Source organism: Protomyctophum bolini, assembly GCF_963924005.1.
Source record: "Protomyctophum bolini genome assembly, chromosome: 1".
NCBI lineage: Eukaryota > Metazoa > Chordata > Actinopteri > Myctophiformes > Myctophidae > Protomyctophum > Protomyctophum bolini.
The window spans coordinates 9372306-9389640 of record NC_137862.1 but is presented as its reverse complement, the minus strand read 5'-3'; the positions used below and the strand labels follow the sequence as shown (position 1 = coordinate 9389640).

Here is a 17335-nt window from a genome sequence, read left to right as displayed (position 1 = left end):
GCCTTATTGGAGATACACCTCTGATGGGCATGTCACTATGAAGGGCAAACTAAATGTCTTATATACACAGTACTACAGACACAGAGTGAGACAATACATTTCCATGTAGGACTAGGAGCAGTGCTGCCAGTTCAGAGGCAGTGTGACAGGACATCTAAATATTTGTACATACCTGACATAGTCCAGCCATTGCGAACTTTCAATGGATGAAAACCATCTCTTTTCAGACTCCTCGAATGGATCTGCATACAAAGTCAGGAGTAGAAAAGATTTGCATAAAATCAATTTGTAGATTTGGTGCAGTGCTGTACATCCAGAAATGTATTCTCTTGGAGGGCATAAGCTATAACCACACACACTGCACACAAAGAACGGAACACTGCAGGAAATAAAAATCCTCGGTCTACTATTAATTGATTAGCTTGTTAATCCAGTGCCTTTTATTGGCATCATGTAAATTTGGCTCACCTATGACGCAGCTCTGCCTGATTTTCACCAAGGCAGTTTGAATGTCCTCGATGTTAGGCAGGCTTTGGTCCAGGTCTGATCTTAAGACTTCGCCGAGCTGGGGGTGGCTCTTTGTTATAGCTGTGCATATTCTACCAAAGTATAATGAAATGGTTAGGTTAATATTTCAACAGTACATTGTTTCTAAATGCAGATAAACATTAACAGTTCATGTTCCAATGCAATGGCAATTGTATTTTTCAATTTATCTCAATTTCACTTGCAACTTCTGAAGAGTACTTGAAGTTTGGGAGAGTAGAGTTTTTTTCAGAAAAAAAAGGAGGCTTTTTGGACATACAAGGTTCCCACCCAACAGCCATGATATGAACTCTGGTTTACGTTACTGTACCTCTGGTCTATCTTCCTCAGCTGTGTTGGATCACTGATGCTGGCCATGCGGACCAGAGCACTACCATTAGGGTGGTTCCAACACCACAGCTAGTAGCAGACATATACACACATCAGACAGTGACACAGTAAACATATACACACATCAGACAGTGACACAGTGGAATATTATCATATACACACATCAGACAGTGACACAGTGGAATATTATGTTTGAAAAAGTATTCCACAAAATATTTTGGAATACTGCCAAAATAACTGAGCCAACGATGCGTGACATCATGTGACGTTGGCGTGTAGATCAGTTGTTTTTTTGGCAAGTGACATTGTTTGTGCTACAGTGTATAGATTAAGTGGCTGGGGGGTAGCCCCCAGCCAGTGTAAAATACCCGGTAACCTGAGACCTCTCGTGGCTTATTGCTTAATTATATAGCGCCTTTATCCAAGGCGCTTTACATAGATTGTGCATTACATTCACCCATTCACACACACATTTATACACAGATTGCGGCGGAAGCCATGCAAGGTACCAACCAGCACATCAGGAGCAATTTTGTTATACTTAGGCTATTGAAAAATAGTGAAAATACGGCACAAATCTTTGAATATATATTCTACACAAGCCACTTAGGTCTCATCATTACTAATTAGTAGTCTCCAATAGAGGTATAGCGACTAAAAAGAAACACCAAAAAGGCATGCACAATGAAGGAAAGGAATAGCAGATTTTATTTTTTTAACTATTTTTTATCCCATGATTTTGTAACCCATTTTTCACCCCTGTGTCAATTATCTAATGTGATCCTGGGCTCTACACACCCTCACCAACCTAGTCCCCATATATGGGGGACAAGGGGAGAGCAACAGACTTGAACTTCCTTCATGCCTGAGTGTCCAAGTTGCTCCTTTACACCTGACAGGGGGGAGTTTCCCTGGTTGGACGTAGTGTGTGGAAGGAACACGTTATTCCAACCAGTTCCTTTTCCCTCCATCAGGCGCACCGGCTGGCCAGGGGGAGGCAGTTTAGAGACCAGGATTAGTGCATGTTTTCTGTGAGGGTACCTACCCTGGGGGACACGGGGAGAACATGCAGGGAGGAATAGCAGATTTAGCAATTGCTGGAGGTAAAAGAGGCCCGTTCGTTACTTACAGGGATGCGTTTATTGGTGAAGTAATTGGAGTACTGCTTTAGATCCTGATCCGCCAGGGATGCTGGGACCACACAGTACTCAGAAAGGCTACAGGGAGGGGTTGGAAAAACAATTAATTAGCCAAAAGCAGACATTACGCATGGATGTGATCGGGAACAAAATAGAAATAGTAGTGCATGGCTGTATGCTACCCTACTAGAACCCAAATATACCAATAAACCCCTGATCACAGTATGTAATGAATCCCAAATTAGGACAAGTGCCATTCTATTGAAGTAGGAGGTGAAGGAGCAGTGCATTTTATTTCACTTGGCATATCATTTTACTCCTGCCTCATGGATTTCTTATTTCAACAGGCACGCTATAGCTCAGTGTTTCTCAAACAGGGTTAACATACACCCCTACGGGTATGCAGAGGTACTACAGGGGTATGTGAGACATTGACAAACTTTGTGTGAACCTGCTTATCTGAAAAGTGAAGAGCAAAAACCTTGAGAAATAGAAAGTAATACATATTGCTAAATGTTGTAGAGTGGAAGAAGGGAGTACTTGGATTGAGAAATCAGGGAAACCACTGCTATAGCTCACTTAGTAGTAGTTTCAGTTACACAATGCTTACCGTGTACATTCAGAAACACCACATGAAAATTGTTTGAACAGTCCTATCTGATTGCATTAAACGATGTTAAACTCACATTGCCACTCACTGACACATTTTTACCCTGCTACATTACTTTACCCTGCTACATTACTTTTCTTGCCCTGTAACTGTATTTCAAACTGTTGTGCTGCCTTTGGCAATAAAAGAAGGTTTTAGCTCAAGTAAAAGTCCTGTATTCAAAATGTTACTCGAGAATAAAAGTTCAAAATACTGGCATCAAATATTATGAAAATTACCTTCATTAAAAGTACTCAAAATCATTCGAGTGGACCACAAACTGATCTGAGTCAGATATGATAAGAAGTCAGATGAGATCAGATAAGAAGTCAGAAGTGTGTCCATCATATTTCGATTACATAAGCTATAATACTCTAATACTTTTACACATGCATACCTAAACAAAAAAATAACTCTGACTTCCTCATCATGCTCGCCATTGTAATATTTATTTAAGCCACCTATATTCACTGTTGTAAACGGTTTGAAACATGTATGAGGGCTTTAACTTGAATTTACAAAGTAAGAGTTAATCCTGTGTATTGTAAATGCAGGCTAATTAGACGTTACTGAGATTGGTCTGGATTTCTACTTTAATACAGCTATTAGGACAACGCGTGGATCTCTGACTGAATGAGCAACATGCTCGCTGAGATGAACCTACGTGGGTGAGAGGACGTAGCCCTCGTTGATGGAGCACACCCTCCACTCGGCTGCGCCCGTCCTCTTGATCTCTCTATCCCACTCGGACGGGCGGTCAAAGAGGGGGGTCTGCAACCCTCCTCCTGGGACAGCACCAATGATTCGTTCCCCTAGGGACATGGGTCAGGGACATGGGTCATGCAAAGCCACGATCAATTCCCAAATAGATGAGGCACACACACACACTGCCATGAAATAAAACCATGGTTAGGAATAGAGCACCGAAGTCTGACATCAATATCGGTAGAGGGCGCAAATCCACTTGCATTTGCATTATAGTCCCCATAAGGGGATTTTAGATGGCCTCATATAAGTACTGTGTTTGAAAAATAAACATGTCATCCCGGCCGCTTCACTCATATGGATATGAAGAATCAACTGACTGAGAGAAAACGCTAATGTTACTGCTACTGAATTAGTTACATTTTTGCTAGAAGCAGACTGTATCATATATGAATGAATGAAACTTTATTGACAGCCGTAGCCAGTAGATGACAGACAACAATTAAAAACATACAAAACAGTTACAAATAAATACATTGGTTCATAAAACTCTAAAACTCTCTCGTAAAAAAAAAGAAGAAAATCTATAAGAGGCACTCGTACCAATGTTTCCACATCAAGGAGCGGTATCTAATAGTGCTAAACCTGGGATTAGTCAACATCATAATCACATTATTAAGTGACCCATCAAGTCTGCTTTTAAAGCTGAACATGAGGTTTCTCAAGAGTCGCAGAAGAGCTGACTAGCACTGCCACCCCTAGGCTTCTTCAGGAGAATCCTGAGAGCATCGTTATAAGCCACCTTTAGCTTGCGCAGACTCTATTTTTTATAGTTCACCCATAAGGGGGCTGTATACAGCGGGGTGCAGTATGCTCTAAATAGGTTCACCTTGACCTCAACTGAACAGTAGTGAAATTTCCTGGCTAACATATTGGCTTGGACATAGAGCATTCTACGCTGTCTATACATGTCAGCATCATCTTCCATCTTATATGAGTGACTGACTGTTGCAAACGATACAGAGACACCTCCCTGACAATAACGCAGAGACAGCTTGTTTATCTTTGGACCACAACGCTTATAGTAAACGATATTAAGATCACCCCATGTTATTCTCCAAAGAGAAATTACTTCCGCGAACCAGGGGAATCGAGTTACGCCAGGACTTCGGTGCTCTATTGATCACCCGGAAGGGGATCGTTTAAACTAAAGCAGTGCTTTTGTAAAGTCCTAAATGGGGTTCCTGGGGATCCCAGGGAAAAGTGTTAATATTGCATCAAAATCAGTTTAACCACGTTTACTCCATTTTATACTTGGAATACTATTTTCTTTGGAATACTTTTTTTGTTTGTTCGCAATACATATAGATTTGGGGGTCGTTCACACAACTATTGAAAAGACTATAAAAGCTGGGCATACCTGAGGAGCCGTAGTATCGTCTCCCTAAATACTCGAAACCAAACAGAAGCTGAGGGTCTGCGGGGTGGGAGTAGTGAGCGATGGCAAGGCAAACCTGAAATAAATAAAAAAAATGGGATAAGAAAATAAAAGGCTTTCAAATACAGTAAATGGAAACTTTATATATCAATAAGAAAAATATATATTTATGTAATCTCTGTATGGCTGTCCATCTATGAGTCACATAGGCCAACTTGGAAGTTTTCAGTAGGCCTATAAGATGTGTACTACTCGAGTACCTTACCCATTCTGGACGGGAACCCGTTTGCGTTTTAACTAAGCATTATTTAGCTATTGAAAAATAGCAGATCTACAAGCTCATAGCACGCCACCGAGTGGCGCGCTGCGAGCTTGTAGGTCTGCTACTTTTGAAAAACCGTGAAAATGTGGCACAAATCTTTGAATATATATTCCTTCAGAAGACTTTTTATTTATTTCGACTTCAGGCCTAAATGGGTTAACTCGTTACCATAGGCGGCGATCAGTGGCCAGTTCCAGGAGAATACATGAAAAATCCGCTTCCTGGCCGCATGACCCATCGTCCATTTTCGTGCCAGGGTCGCGGCCGTGTTCTAGCGATAGACCATTGATATGGTTAGCAGGGAGCTCTAATTAATGTTTTATTAAGCTTCCCCATCATCAGACATTCTGAGCCCTAAAACCACTAACGAGCGACCGTGTGCACAGAGGATTTTGGATGTTGGCCGTTAAGCGGGTGACGAGCGACGGAAGCTAAAATAAGGTCAAAATATTATTAATTCTGGATTAATGCTCTTTTATGAAATCTCGTGTTCTCGTCTATGGCTACCTGTGCATTTTCAAATCAATCTCGTTATCTCGTTTTTGGCATTTAAACGTGCCAAAGTTGAATATGAGTTAAGCACGTGGCTCCTTAGACTTGGTTCAACATGGAGCTCTCAGTACTTTCCGGACCCAAACCTTTCTACTCATACGGCGAGGTTGGTGGTGCCCGGTATCAAATCCATGACCTTGTGGTCCAAAGGTTTAACTAACCAAGAATAATCGTCTTCAATTCTATGGTTAGTCTGACGTGGTGGTGGTGGTGGTTGGATTTGAACGACTGTCGTTTTATTCATAAGGAGGAAAATGTGTCCATTAATCTTGCTGTATTTATGTCTGCGGCTGCGCGTATTAAATTTTTAATTTAATGTACAGCGAAAAAAAAACATAAAAAGGTTGTAAACCTTAACCCATTCTGACCTGAGATCAGATTCTAAAAATGTCTTCTACATCCTGACAGTTTTCTGAAAAAGCTATGTTTCTATGTCAGTCGATTTTTCAAAAATAGCAGACCTAAAAGCTCGTAGCGCCATGAGCTTGTAGATCTGCTATTTTTCAATAGCTAAAGCATTAGGAATAAATATCAGTTTATTGCAGCCTCCACTCTTAACCAGAGCAAACCTAGGAACAAGTGGAACCTAGAAAAGCCACTTCTAGCAGCATTTTGCTCTTGGGTTACAGGACTGAATCTTTCTGTGGCATGACTACAGAAATCACACAATGGCGTCCATTCAGTGTCAGAGCTGTGTGAATAACACAGGAGGGTCCGAGGAGGGAGGGAGAGTGGGTATGTGTGTGTGTGTGTGTGAGTGGAGTGCACGTGTAAGACACTGCTGTTCTTAACTCTGTAATTTCCTATGGCAAAATAAGCTATTATAGATTATGGCGTTGCTGCATATGTCACAAAGAAAAACAAGGCTGTTTTAGCCGGTTCACATTGTAATTACATACGTAGATGTCCTCCCCATATAGACCAGGGGAAGTGGTTAAATCTATTTTACCATTTCAATCCTCAATGCACAGGATTGACCAGGAACATTTCACATGTAATTGCTTTTACAGACAAGTGCCTATTCTGGTGGGATGAGATTGTTTTCAAGGCGGAGTCACATTGAAATGTTAATGTTAACTAAATATGCTACTCTAACCCGTTACGCACATTGTTAATGTTGGCTAACCTATACTACCCTAAACTTTACATACCGTTATGCAAGCTAAATGTACTTAGGCCTGACACACATTATCATCAGTAGTGTAATTCTGCCAAATGACTTGTGCTAGAATCAGAAGAGCGGCTGTGTTTTAGTTAGGGGTGCAACAGTAAATTGAACAAATGTATTTAATCAACCTGTATAAAGCAGGGCTCAATTGGTTAATCAGACTAATAACGTTTTTTTTTGTTTTTTTGCGTTGGCTCAGCAGGTAAGTACCGGTAAGTAAGTAAAGTTTATTTATAGAGCACCTTTCACAGACAATTACAGTCAAGTCAATAAAAGTCAAGAACTAAATCACTAATAAAGTAAGACAAAATAGAAAAAGTAGAGTAAAAAATAGAGCAATCAACATTTTACCAGGCCGGCTATGGAAAGGCCCGTTTAAAAAGGTGAGTTTTCAACAGTCCTTTGAAAATGTCCACAGAATCCACAGTTCTTAGGTGGAGTGGGAGCTCATTCCATAGCCTAGGGGCAAAACCTGCAAAGGCTCGATCGCCTTTGGTTATTCGTTTTGTCTGAGGAACAACCAGCAAAGCCTGTGATGTGGATCTCCGTGACCTTCTGGGCACATACGGCTGGAGCAGGTCAGAGAGATAAGGAGGTGCCTGGCCATGGAGGGCTCGGTGTGTAATAAACTGGGAGCCAGTGTAGGGAGGCAAGGACGGGTGTTATGTGACAGGATCTCCTGTTATATGACAGGATCTCCAGGACCTGCTCGGAGAGCTTCTGCCTCTTGGAGATCTTCCCGTACAAGTGTATAAATATTATTTAATCTCAAGCACTTCACTTCCAAATTCTCTTGCTTCAAAGACATTGGAGAACCTGTTTGCAGTGTGGATAGGGAGTGAGCTGAATGGATTTATTTGTTCCTATGGGCCGTTTTTTGTGGTGGTGATTTTTTTATCCCACGATTTTGCAACCCATTTTTTCACCCAGTGTCAATTATCTAATGTAATCCTGGGCGCTATTGGGGGGGGGGGGGGGGGGGGGGCAGCGGACTGACCTCATGCTTCCTTCTATGCATGAGGAGTCCAAGCTGCTTCTGAAAATCGTGAAAGAAAACACTGAAGAAATCCTTTCATGAACCTAGTATCGTGAAAGAAAATCGTGAAAGAAAATCGTGAAAGAAAACGCTGAAGAAAGCTTTCATGAACCTAGTATCGTGAAAAAGAATCGTGAAAGAAAACACTGAAGAAATCGTTTCATGAACCTAGTATCGTGAAAGAAAAACATGAAAGAAAGAAAATCGTGAAGAAATCGTTTCATGAACCTAGTATCGTGTACCTGACAAGGGAGAGTTTCCCCGGTCGGACGTATCACGTGGAAGGAACACGTTATTCCGAACAGTTCCTTTCCCCTCCATCAGGCGCCCTGGCTGGCCAGGGGGAGGTATAGTTTAGAGACCAGGATTACTGCATGTTTTTTGTGAGGGTACCTATCCTAGGGGACACGGGGAGGACATGCATTACATATATTGTGGTGGTGGTGAATTTAAAGCTCCCTACCCAGCCGTCACATGTTCGCAGGGGCTGGCAACATCTGCGTTTGCTTTTCTCTATGTCTATCAACCCAGCAGGGAGACCTTAATGTCCAATTTCCCAAAGTAACTCAATTAAAGAATGTGACGGTTCCTTATATTGTGTGTTTGCGAACACAGTGAGCACTAACTATGAGACCTAGCAGAACATGTCTGTCTGTATGAGACCTAGCAGAACATGTCTGTCTGTCTGTGTGTCTGTCTGTCTGTCACACTGTAACACCACCTGCCCGCCACCAGAGGGCGCGGCTGTATCACACAAAAAACACACACACACAGCTGCGTTCGCTTCCCGCGTCTTACTTGTATATGTTACTCTTAGGTTGTCTGGTTAGGTGTATAATGTGTCTTGCTCTCCTAATCATTTGTATGTTCTCTGTCCAATAGAATTGGGGAGCAGAGCTAATCATGTGATGCATAAGCTTGCAAATCAACTAGACGATGTATTTGTCGAGAACGGGACTTGAACCCACAGCGCTCTGTCAGGCTACATTGAGCCTAGGCAGTGCCCTGTCAGGCTACATTGAGCCTAGGCAGTGCCCTGTCAGGCTACATTGAGCCTAGGCAGTGCCCTGTCAGGCTACATTGAGCTAGACAGTGCCCTGTCAGGCTACATTGAGCCTATGCAGTGCCCTGTCAGGCTACATTGAGCCTAGGCAGTGCCCTGTCAGGCTACATTGAGCCTATGCAGTGCCCTGTCAGGCTACATTGAGCCTATGCAGTGCCCTGTCAGGCTACATTGAGCCTAGGCAGTGCCCTGTCAGGCTACATTGAGCCTAGGCAGTGCCCGGACTGCTACGCCAGCTGTCCAGGCCTACATGAGCAAGATTAAGGCGGTTATTGGTTCCGTTAACTGCCCGGCCCTAAATTCTAGTTACCACAAGAAGCAGCCCATGACAGACACAGCTGACTGAGACGGCATAACAAGGAAAACCCTTCACTCGCCTTCAGTCCTCCCTCAGCCAAAGAGAAAAAAGGGGGGCATTGGTGAAAACAAGTCAACCTTTTTACTAAAAGCCACTCTTCACTTTGATCTACAGGACTGTCTGAGCAGAGCTTTCCTTTGAAAAATTAAACATCTGTGACTCTAATCTGCCTCGGAGTCATGAGTCAGAGTCACAATGTGAAATGATTATGTTATACTCAAATTGTTAGGCAGCGGCAGTCGTTGCCAAGATGATCACTGAGGCAACGACATTAACATGCAGGCAGCATTACATCCACCCAACCCAACCCAGCTGAATAGGACTGCAGCAGACTCAGTGTTTAGAAGGGGCCAGAGCAATGCAGCACTGTTGGATATGATACAAACTGAAATACCTTCCTTTACCATTTCATTTAGCAATAACAAAGATACTTAATATTCCGGTCAAAGTAAAAGTAAATTGATATTCAATGTATCTTTTCTTGTATGTATATTCTTTATGCTAATTAAACCACTTAACTTAACATGAAGAACTTATGTTCAAGAATGTATTTTAATCATATAATACCAAATGAATTGATAAGATTGCAGATGCCACTCCAAGTGTACCTATTAATAAATAGGCAAAGAGGTGGATACTCATCGAGTCTCCAAGTGCAAGAGTAAAGAAGGGAAGATCTTTTATCTTTGACAAAAGGCCATCAAGAAAAGAAGAGATTTTTGAAAACAAGGACACAACGCTGATTGTATTCATTGGAAAGATAAGACAGGTGATTTCCAGTGGCAGTGAGGGTTTCTGTCAAGTGGGAGATAACCATTAACATTGTTTGCTGGCTTGCGGACAAGTCTGAAGGAACTGAATGGTCGGGAAGGAAAAGATTAGTGGGGCAAAGACCTACACCCAAAAAAACGGCCTATGCTGAGATTTGTAGGATTCAATTTACCATGAAAATCTAAACGTTTTTGTAAAAAAATAAGTCTGCCTAATGATGATGTCACTGGAAGACTGTTTGTAAACTGCCCACAGCCCTCCTATGAGACACAGACTGAGTAGAAAAAAATCGTGCCATTTCTATCATGATTATTAATGAGGACCTATTATATGAAGATAGGTCCTTTAAGTGTTAAGAAATATTTTAAAACAGGCAACAGACTAAGAACAGGAATATAAGGAAGAAGGCTCATTCCTTCATCCTGTGAGCAGCCAAAACACATGGTTTTTGAAAATCCACAGATTTTAGAAGAAGAGGCTATTATGCATTCACTGGATTCAATAGAAAACATGAAATGCTTCCATTTACAACGAATACACCACAATACAATATTATTTTTTCTTTGGGGGGGGGGGGGGGGGGGGGGAACTCCAGGTTCACTCACCTTCTTGGCACTCTCAGGCCCCGCCTCATCAAAGCAGAACCGGACAATTCTAAAGTCCTTGCAGTACAGTATGAGCTCAGTGGGACTGAACTTCAGCTTTTGGTTTGACCCCAGAACCTTCCTCTTCCCCTTGGCATCGTTCACTAGTAGGAACAACAACAGAGGAAAATAACAGAACTGAAATAATGCTGATAGACCCATGTCTGCAATAGTTAGAAGAGAACAGGAAGTATTAAGTAATATATTTGTATAGTACTCTGTACCAATATGGCAAGTTGGCAAATATTGTGTGCTTGCATTTAAACTGCCAGGGAGGGATATGTCATGAATAGTTGAATAATGGTCTGACGGTGTTATTGTTGCATTGGCAGTTCGTATTAGAACATTTATGTACAGTATTGTCTTACAATATGATCACATCAGAATAACTGCATGCATTTTTGTAAGACAAAATTAAAATGACATGTATGAAACACTGTTACATGAATGTAACAGTGTTTTTATACGTATATCATTAGTAAGTAACTGACAGACATGTTCAAAAAGTAAGTCTTTATTTTAAATAAATGAAATACAAGTTAATGCCTCAGCAAAACTTCAAGTGAAAGGTCAGCACATTATTTTATCCAGAACCAGAAAAGAAGAAGTGATCATTTCATGAAGGGTTGAAAAAAAGAAAACATTAAAACCCATTCTGGGCGGAAACCCCTTTTGGTGTTCGTAGCATTATGTTATACTTTAGCTATTGAAAAATAGCCGACCTACAAGCTCGTAGCACGCCACTCCGTGGCGCACTATGAGCTTGTAGATCTGCTATGAGCTTTGAAGATCTGAAAAATAGCAGATCTACAAGCTCATAGCGCGCCATCGAGTGGCGTGCTACGAGCTTGTAGGTCGGCTATTTTTTTAAAAACCATGAAAATGTGGCACAAATATTTGAATATAATATTCTTTCAGAAGACTTTTTATTTATTTCGACGTCAGGCCTAAATGAGTTTAAGTGCCAAGCATTGTTATAGTCTTTGTTATAACCCAGCAGGGGACTCGAACCCCACCAACCTCCCAGTCTCTGGGCGGAGACAAACCACAACGCCACTGAGCTGGTCATGCTCTCAAGCCAGACAACTATTCCGCAACTACGCTTCCTGTCATATGTTCATAATAATTTCCATTCCATCCGTTCATGTTTTTGAGGGTCGCTAGTAAGTAGCCTTGCCGAGCCATGAGGCCCATAGGGCAGGAGCCTATCTCCTGTTTCTGTAGCGTGAGGCTTGAACCCTTGATGCCGAGTGTCAAGCAGGGAGGCATTGGGTCCCATTTTTAGAGTCTTTGGTATGACCCGGCCGGGGATCGAACCCCAACCTCCCAGTCTCAGGGCAGACACTCTAACCACAAGGCCACTGAGCTGGTGAGGGCCGCTAGCCCCTCCTATTAGTGTAGATTCTTCGTCCTACACAAAGATTTAATTCCCATCGACAATGAATGGAGAATTTTACGTCATAGTGTCTGAGCAAATAGACATGTTACATCATGTGATGTACGATGATAAGAGCGCCCCTCACTTCACACAGGTGTGATTTAAAAATATATTTTAATGTCCTTTCTGCTAAGCAGCAAGCCATATGCTTCAATTAATTTGATTTACAGTAGGACAAATGTAAGCGACTGAAAAGTCAAAGCGGAAGTGGGGGAGACAGGAAATACGCTTTTAAATCTGCGCTTATGCGGCACTGTATGACGGAAGCATTTATAAATTGTATTTTAAAAGTATTTGCTCACAACAGACAAATGCATCACCCTTACAAAGAACCTTGCATTTCTGTGTTAACCACTTAATCCTTTAGTTGACCAGATTCCCAAGTGTACTATTACTACTGTTCTCTACTACAGTACACTAAATATCTGTCGAAAATGGCAGATCTACAAGCTCAGAATACATTGCAACGCATTGTGAACTTGCTATCTGGAATGTTAAGCGGCAACCCAGAATAGGGACGGTTGCGTTCATGAATCTGTGTATAACAAATCTTAAAATGATACGAGTCAGAGGCGGAATGTCTACAAATTAAGTGAAGTAACCCATTCAAATTAGATTGACCTTATGAGTGTTTTTGCCAAACCGTCTCTCGCACAGAATGACCTTTGTCTGAGGGACAGCCAGGGGGAAACAAAGCCTCATCAGTTGAACACAAAAAAAACAACGTCGCTGAGGGATTAGGCTTGCTATGTCAGCACACGACAGTAATGAGATATATAAACAAGGCTAATCCTAACTAGGCCGCTCGGTCATTGTCCAACGCCTGGGCTGTGTTCTCATCCGTGGAGAGGGCATCACATCACTGACCACTGAATGGCAACCAACCAGACCTGACTGCAACAAAAAAACCTATTCAGTAGTAAGGCTGTCCCCGAACATTCAGGGTTCGAATGTTCGCTCGTTAGGGTTGGCACTCGAATCTTAATTTATGGCCTTGAACCATTCGTTTTTTTTTAAATTATTATATATTTTTATTTTTACTCAGAAATATATCTCGGCGAGAATGCGATATGCATAATAAGAGTACTATGTTCATGTTGTGTTTAAAATAATTTGAAAGTCCTGCATGACGGCAGAAGAGACTAACAGTGACACACACACACACACACACACACACACACACACACACACACACACACACACACTATGCCCACTTCACTTCAATGCGCTTCTGAGAGTACACAGGTGAAACAAATAGCAGATCTATAAGCTACAAGCTTGTACATTGTCAATTTTTGGCGGAAAGATTTAATGTAGATGGGGAAAAAATAATTACAGACTCCTGGGGGTCTCTGGTCAACAAAGTATATAGGATTCAAGTAATTGCCTGCCTACAAGTATTAGTATCATTCTCAGAGGGTTGTGGCACTGTGATTGGTAGGTCAAATATTAATTTTACGCTGAAATAGTCGTGACATAGCCTAAGATTTAGACTCTCTACGGCACATCAATCACATCACTCTCTACGAGAGTCTAAGGGGCTGTATTAATATGTCTTAAGTACCAGGTCTTATTACCTAACTTGAGTAAACTAAAGACCTGGAGACGTGATCAATGCTCTTTGGCCACTCAGAATAGCCAAATGGCATTGATCACGCCTCCAGGTCTTTAGTTTACTCAAGTTAGGTAATAAGACCTGGTACTTAAGACACGCAAAATACAGCCCTAAGCCTTCATTACCCATGGGTGTTACATTTTTTGCCCGCAGACCTATAATTGCTCTTAACATGTCCAAATGCAAAATCTAAGGCGCTTACATTACTGCCCCACTTCTCAGGTTGACTTGCGATCTGCGTTTAAAACCCGTAGATGCGTTTTGATTCACTCTGTCTCGGAATCTGTCATCCATCTTGGATCTGTCCTCCAATGGACAAAACAATATTTTTTTATTGAAAACAACGCATCTACGGGTTTTAAACACAGATCGCAAATCAACCTGAAAAGTGGGGCAGCAATGTAAGCACCTTAGATTTTTCATTTGGAGCAATTCTAGGTCCGCGGGCAAGAAATTGAACACCCATGGGTAATGAAGGCTTAGACTCTCCTCAGAATCGATAAATACATCTACGATAGTCTAAATCTTAGGTTATTCGTGACACTTGTTCATGTTTTGCCATTGATTATTTTTGACAGATTAATGTCACATTACCAAACTTTTGGACAGATTATTGTCACATTACCAAACAGTCAATTAGTGATACGACATTATATCTTTCCTAAGAGTAGTACATAACCAATGACAGTCTCTTGTTTATGGTGAATAACTGCATCAACACCTGTCAGCGACTGTTAGATAATTTGGTTAAGATTGAGTACCTGTCACCACTTGTTCCAGACAGGCCAGGGGGACGTCATGTTCTCCAAGAAGACAGTGGGCCACTTGGAACCTCTGTGGTGAACGCAAAACAAAGACAAACACCTCAGGACTTTTAAATCTGCCTCAGAATAACGCAGAACCTTCCATAACCTGAAACTTTGCTGAACCTGTGAAGTTCTGTGATTTTTTTTGTTTGTTCACGTTTAACCAGAACCACCTCTGAAGGGGGACCTAAAAGTGAAAATAGTCTAATCTACAAGTTCACAACAAGTCGCATAGCGATGCATTGTGTGCTTGTAGAGGTGCCACCTCCTGATCAGGGCCCAAATTAGGTTCTGAGAACCTTATCTGAGACGAAGACCATAAAGTAGCGTATGGAAACAGATACAGAAGCATTTAAATACGTTTCAAGATTCACGAAAGAGCCATAATTATGACAACAACAGTGACCTTCTAAAACATGAACTGTTTGTTTTGAGCAGTTCCGACTTTTACTCTTAAAAGGAAGTGCGCCAAATCGTCAGCAAAATGTTACGGAGTCAGTGATGAAGTGGGTCTTCTGCGATCAACCGGTCACACAGGTCCGAAAAACAACAAAATGATGGCTTCAAGTTGCCTTTTCACCTTTGAAGCCAGTTAAATAATTAACACTGTCAGGAGGTTAAGAGCTGCACAGGAATGTTCACAGATTAGAGCAACACTGACAGGAAGAATATTCAACATTCATTTCATGTTTAGACATTCACAAAAGCAGATTATAATGATACTAGAATGTATAAATAAAGTACCTGTTTGGATAGGGCATCGTGGGTGATAAAGGAGACCTTAAAGTTGGTGCATACAAGCTTTCCCCAGAGGTCATCGTGGCTGTTGTCTGCTCCGATGCACTTCCTCACAAAATTCACCTCATTAACCACAATCTCCCCTGGTGAAAGCAAATAAGACATCATGTGGCTAAAGCACAAGAAGCAACAGCAAAATAAAGTAGGGTATTAAACTATGTATGTGTGAGCCTGGGAAGAATGGTCTAACTTTGTAGGAGATCAAACTGATGCCACCAAAAGATAGGGGGGGAAACAAAACACTTTCAGACCTGCAGAAACAATGATGAAAACTATGAATCACTTTGTGTCATGTTTTACACTGACATCATATATAAACTAAGGCAGTTGTTAGCTGTTCAAAACAAGTGTAACTGTCCAAATAATTGGAATACCTTTTATATGAACCTATTTTCCCAGTTAACATTTCCTTTCTTTGAACATGGAACAGAAAAGAATACTACATAATAGTATAAACTTTGATCATTCTTCCAACTTGGCCATACTGTACCACCCATGACCAAAATGTGCATTTTATTTTGAAAAGAAAAAGCCAGATGCCAGAGGCATCATCATCAAGTGAGAGGACTACTGTAATAATGGGTGAAACCTAGTAAGCCTCAGGATATTGGTATGGCTGTATTTGTTTTGGAAGAACAATTCGACATTAAAAACTGGCCAAACAAGTAGACAGAGACTGTTTCGTTCCCTTAACCCATTTTGAACCCATGTTTCTGCGGTGTTTCTGCTGTCGTTTTCAAACATTTTCATGTCAAAGACCCCCAAAACAAGATGTATTTGGCCATCGACCCATTTCTGAAAATATGTTGTTCCAGAGACCCCTCAGAAGCAAAGATTTGAGTTAAAAACTCGCTCTGAAAGAATATATATTCAAAGATGTCGGGCACATTTTCACGAATTTTCAAAAATAGCAGACCTACAAGCTCAGATAAGCTTGTAGATCTGCTATTTTTCAATAGCTAAAGTATAACATAATGCTTAACACCAACAGAGGTTCCCGCCCAAAATGGGTTAAGAAGACTGTTCTATGTTTTCTTTTTTGAACAAGTCAAAACAAATAGTGATCAGTACCATCAGATGAAATACCACAGTTAAGCTTTTCTTCCTGTGTCATCCTACTGCCAAGGAGGACACCTGTGTTTATTTAATGCTAATGTTGTATAGGGTTGTGTACTGCTAAGGGCCGATTCATACTCCGTCGGTTCAGCGCTGTAGATCCTACAATGTGACGTCATTTGAGGTCCGGGGGGGAATCAGAAATAAGTCAAATCATGAATACTGCATATTGACAAGTGAAAGCTGCCATGTCCCAGTTAAAGTGCCAACTGAACTTAAAGCAGGCCTAGATGGTAAAATAATTAACCTGCCCACAGTATTAACTTTAAGAATCTACAGTGATGGCTTCATATTATCATCCACTTTGTATGATTCCGAACTTTAACCACATGACACGTCCCTATTCTGGGAGCTAACCATTCAGAGTATATAATAATATATATACAATGTATATAAGGTTTAAGTGGTTAAAGGGGTTTTCGTTCTGGTTTTCTAAATAGGCGACTACTACTGAGAGAGACGTGAGGACAGACTGGAACTCTGTTGACCAGAAAGGTGCATAGAGAGCTTAGCCAAGTCTCGAGATTTTCCTCATGCAAATAGTGTTGCTGCCAGTGACATTTTTTCCACAACCTTAGCTGACATGCTCTTCCAGAGACAGCAACAGTGGAAAAGTCTATTACAGCACCTGCCATCATAATAGAAGGGTTACAGTTCAAAGCACGGGGACGCTCACGGTCACAAGGCAGAACAATAGTCAGTGTTTAACTTTTATTTTTAACGTGTTTACTATAAATCCAGATGATGAGTAGTGTTCACAGAAAGTGGGACACTGACGTTAAAAAGGAAATTGCCTCAAAATTCTTGGGCGGGGCAAAACATTCTCTGCTGAAGAAAAACA

At 41.3% G+C, this 17335-nt stretch overlaps 1 protein-coding gene across 2 annotated transcripts in view; it reads right to left on the bottom strand.

Annotated features, from left to right (window-relative positions):
• Nucleotides 1-17335, bottom strand: part of mtmr10 (myotubularin related protein 10) — a 28657-nt gene that overhangs the window by 8099 nt on the left and 3223 nt on the right. For both annotated transcript variants that reach the window (XR_013964246.1, XM_080766220.1), the window contains exons 3-11: nt 15325-15461; nt 14536-14608; nt 10683-10825; nt 4790-4883; nt 3329-3476; nt 2006-2093; nt 857-945; nt 469-599; nt 173-242 (exon numbers count right to left, since the gene is read on the bottom strand). Coding sequence is in view for 1 of the 2 variants with exons in the window: in XM_080766220.1 (XP_080622346.1) it covers nt 173-242; nt 469-599; nt 857-945; nt 2006-2093; nt 3329-3476; nt 4790-4883; nt 10683-10825; nt 14536-14608; nt 15325-15461 (973 nt within the window). In the remaining variant the exon portion in view is untranslated. The remainder of the gene's footprint in view (nt 1-172; nt 243-468; nt 600-856; nt 946-2005; nt 2094-3328; nt 3477-4789; nt 4884-10682; nt 10826-14535; nt 14609-15324; nt 15462-17335) is intronic.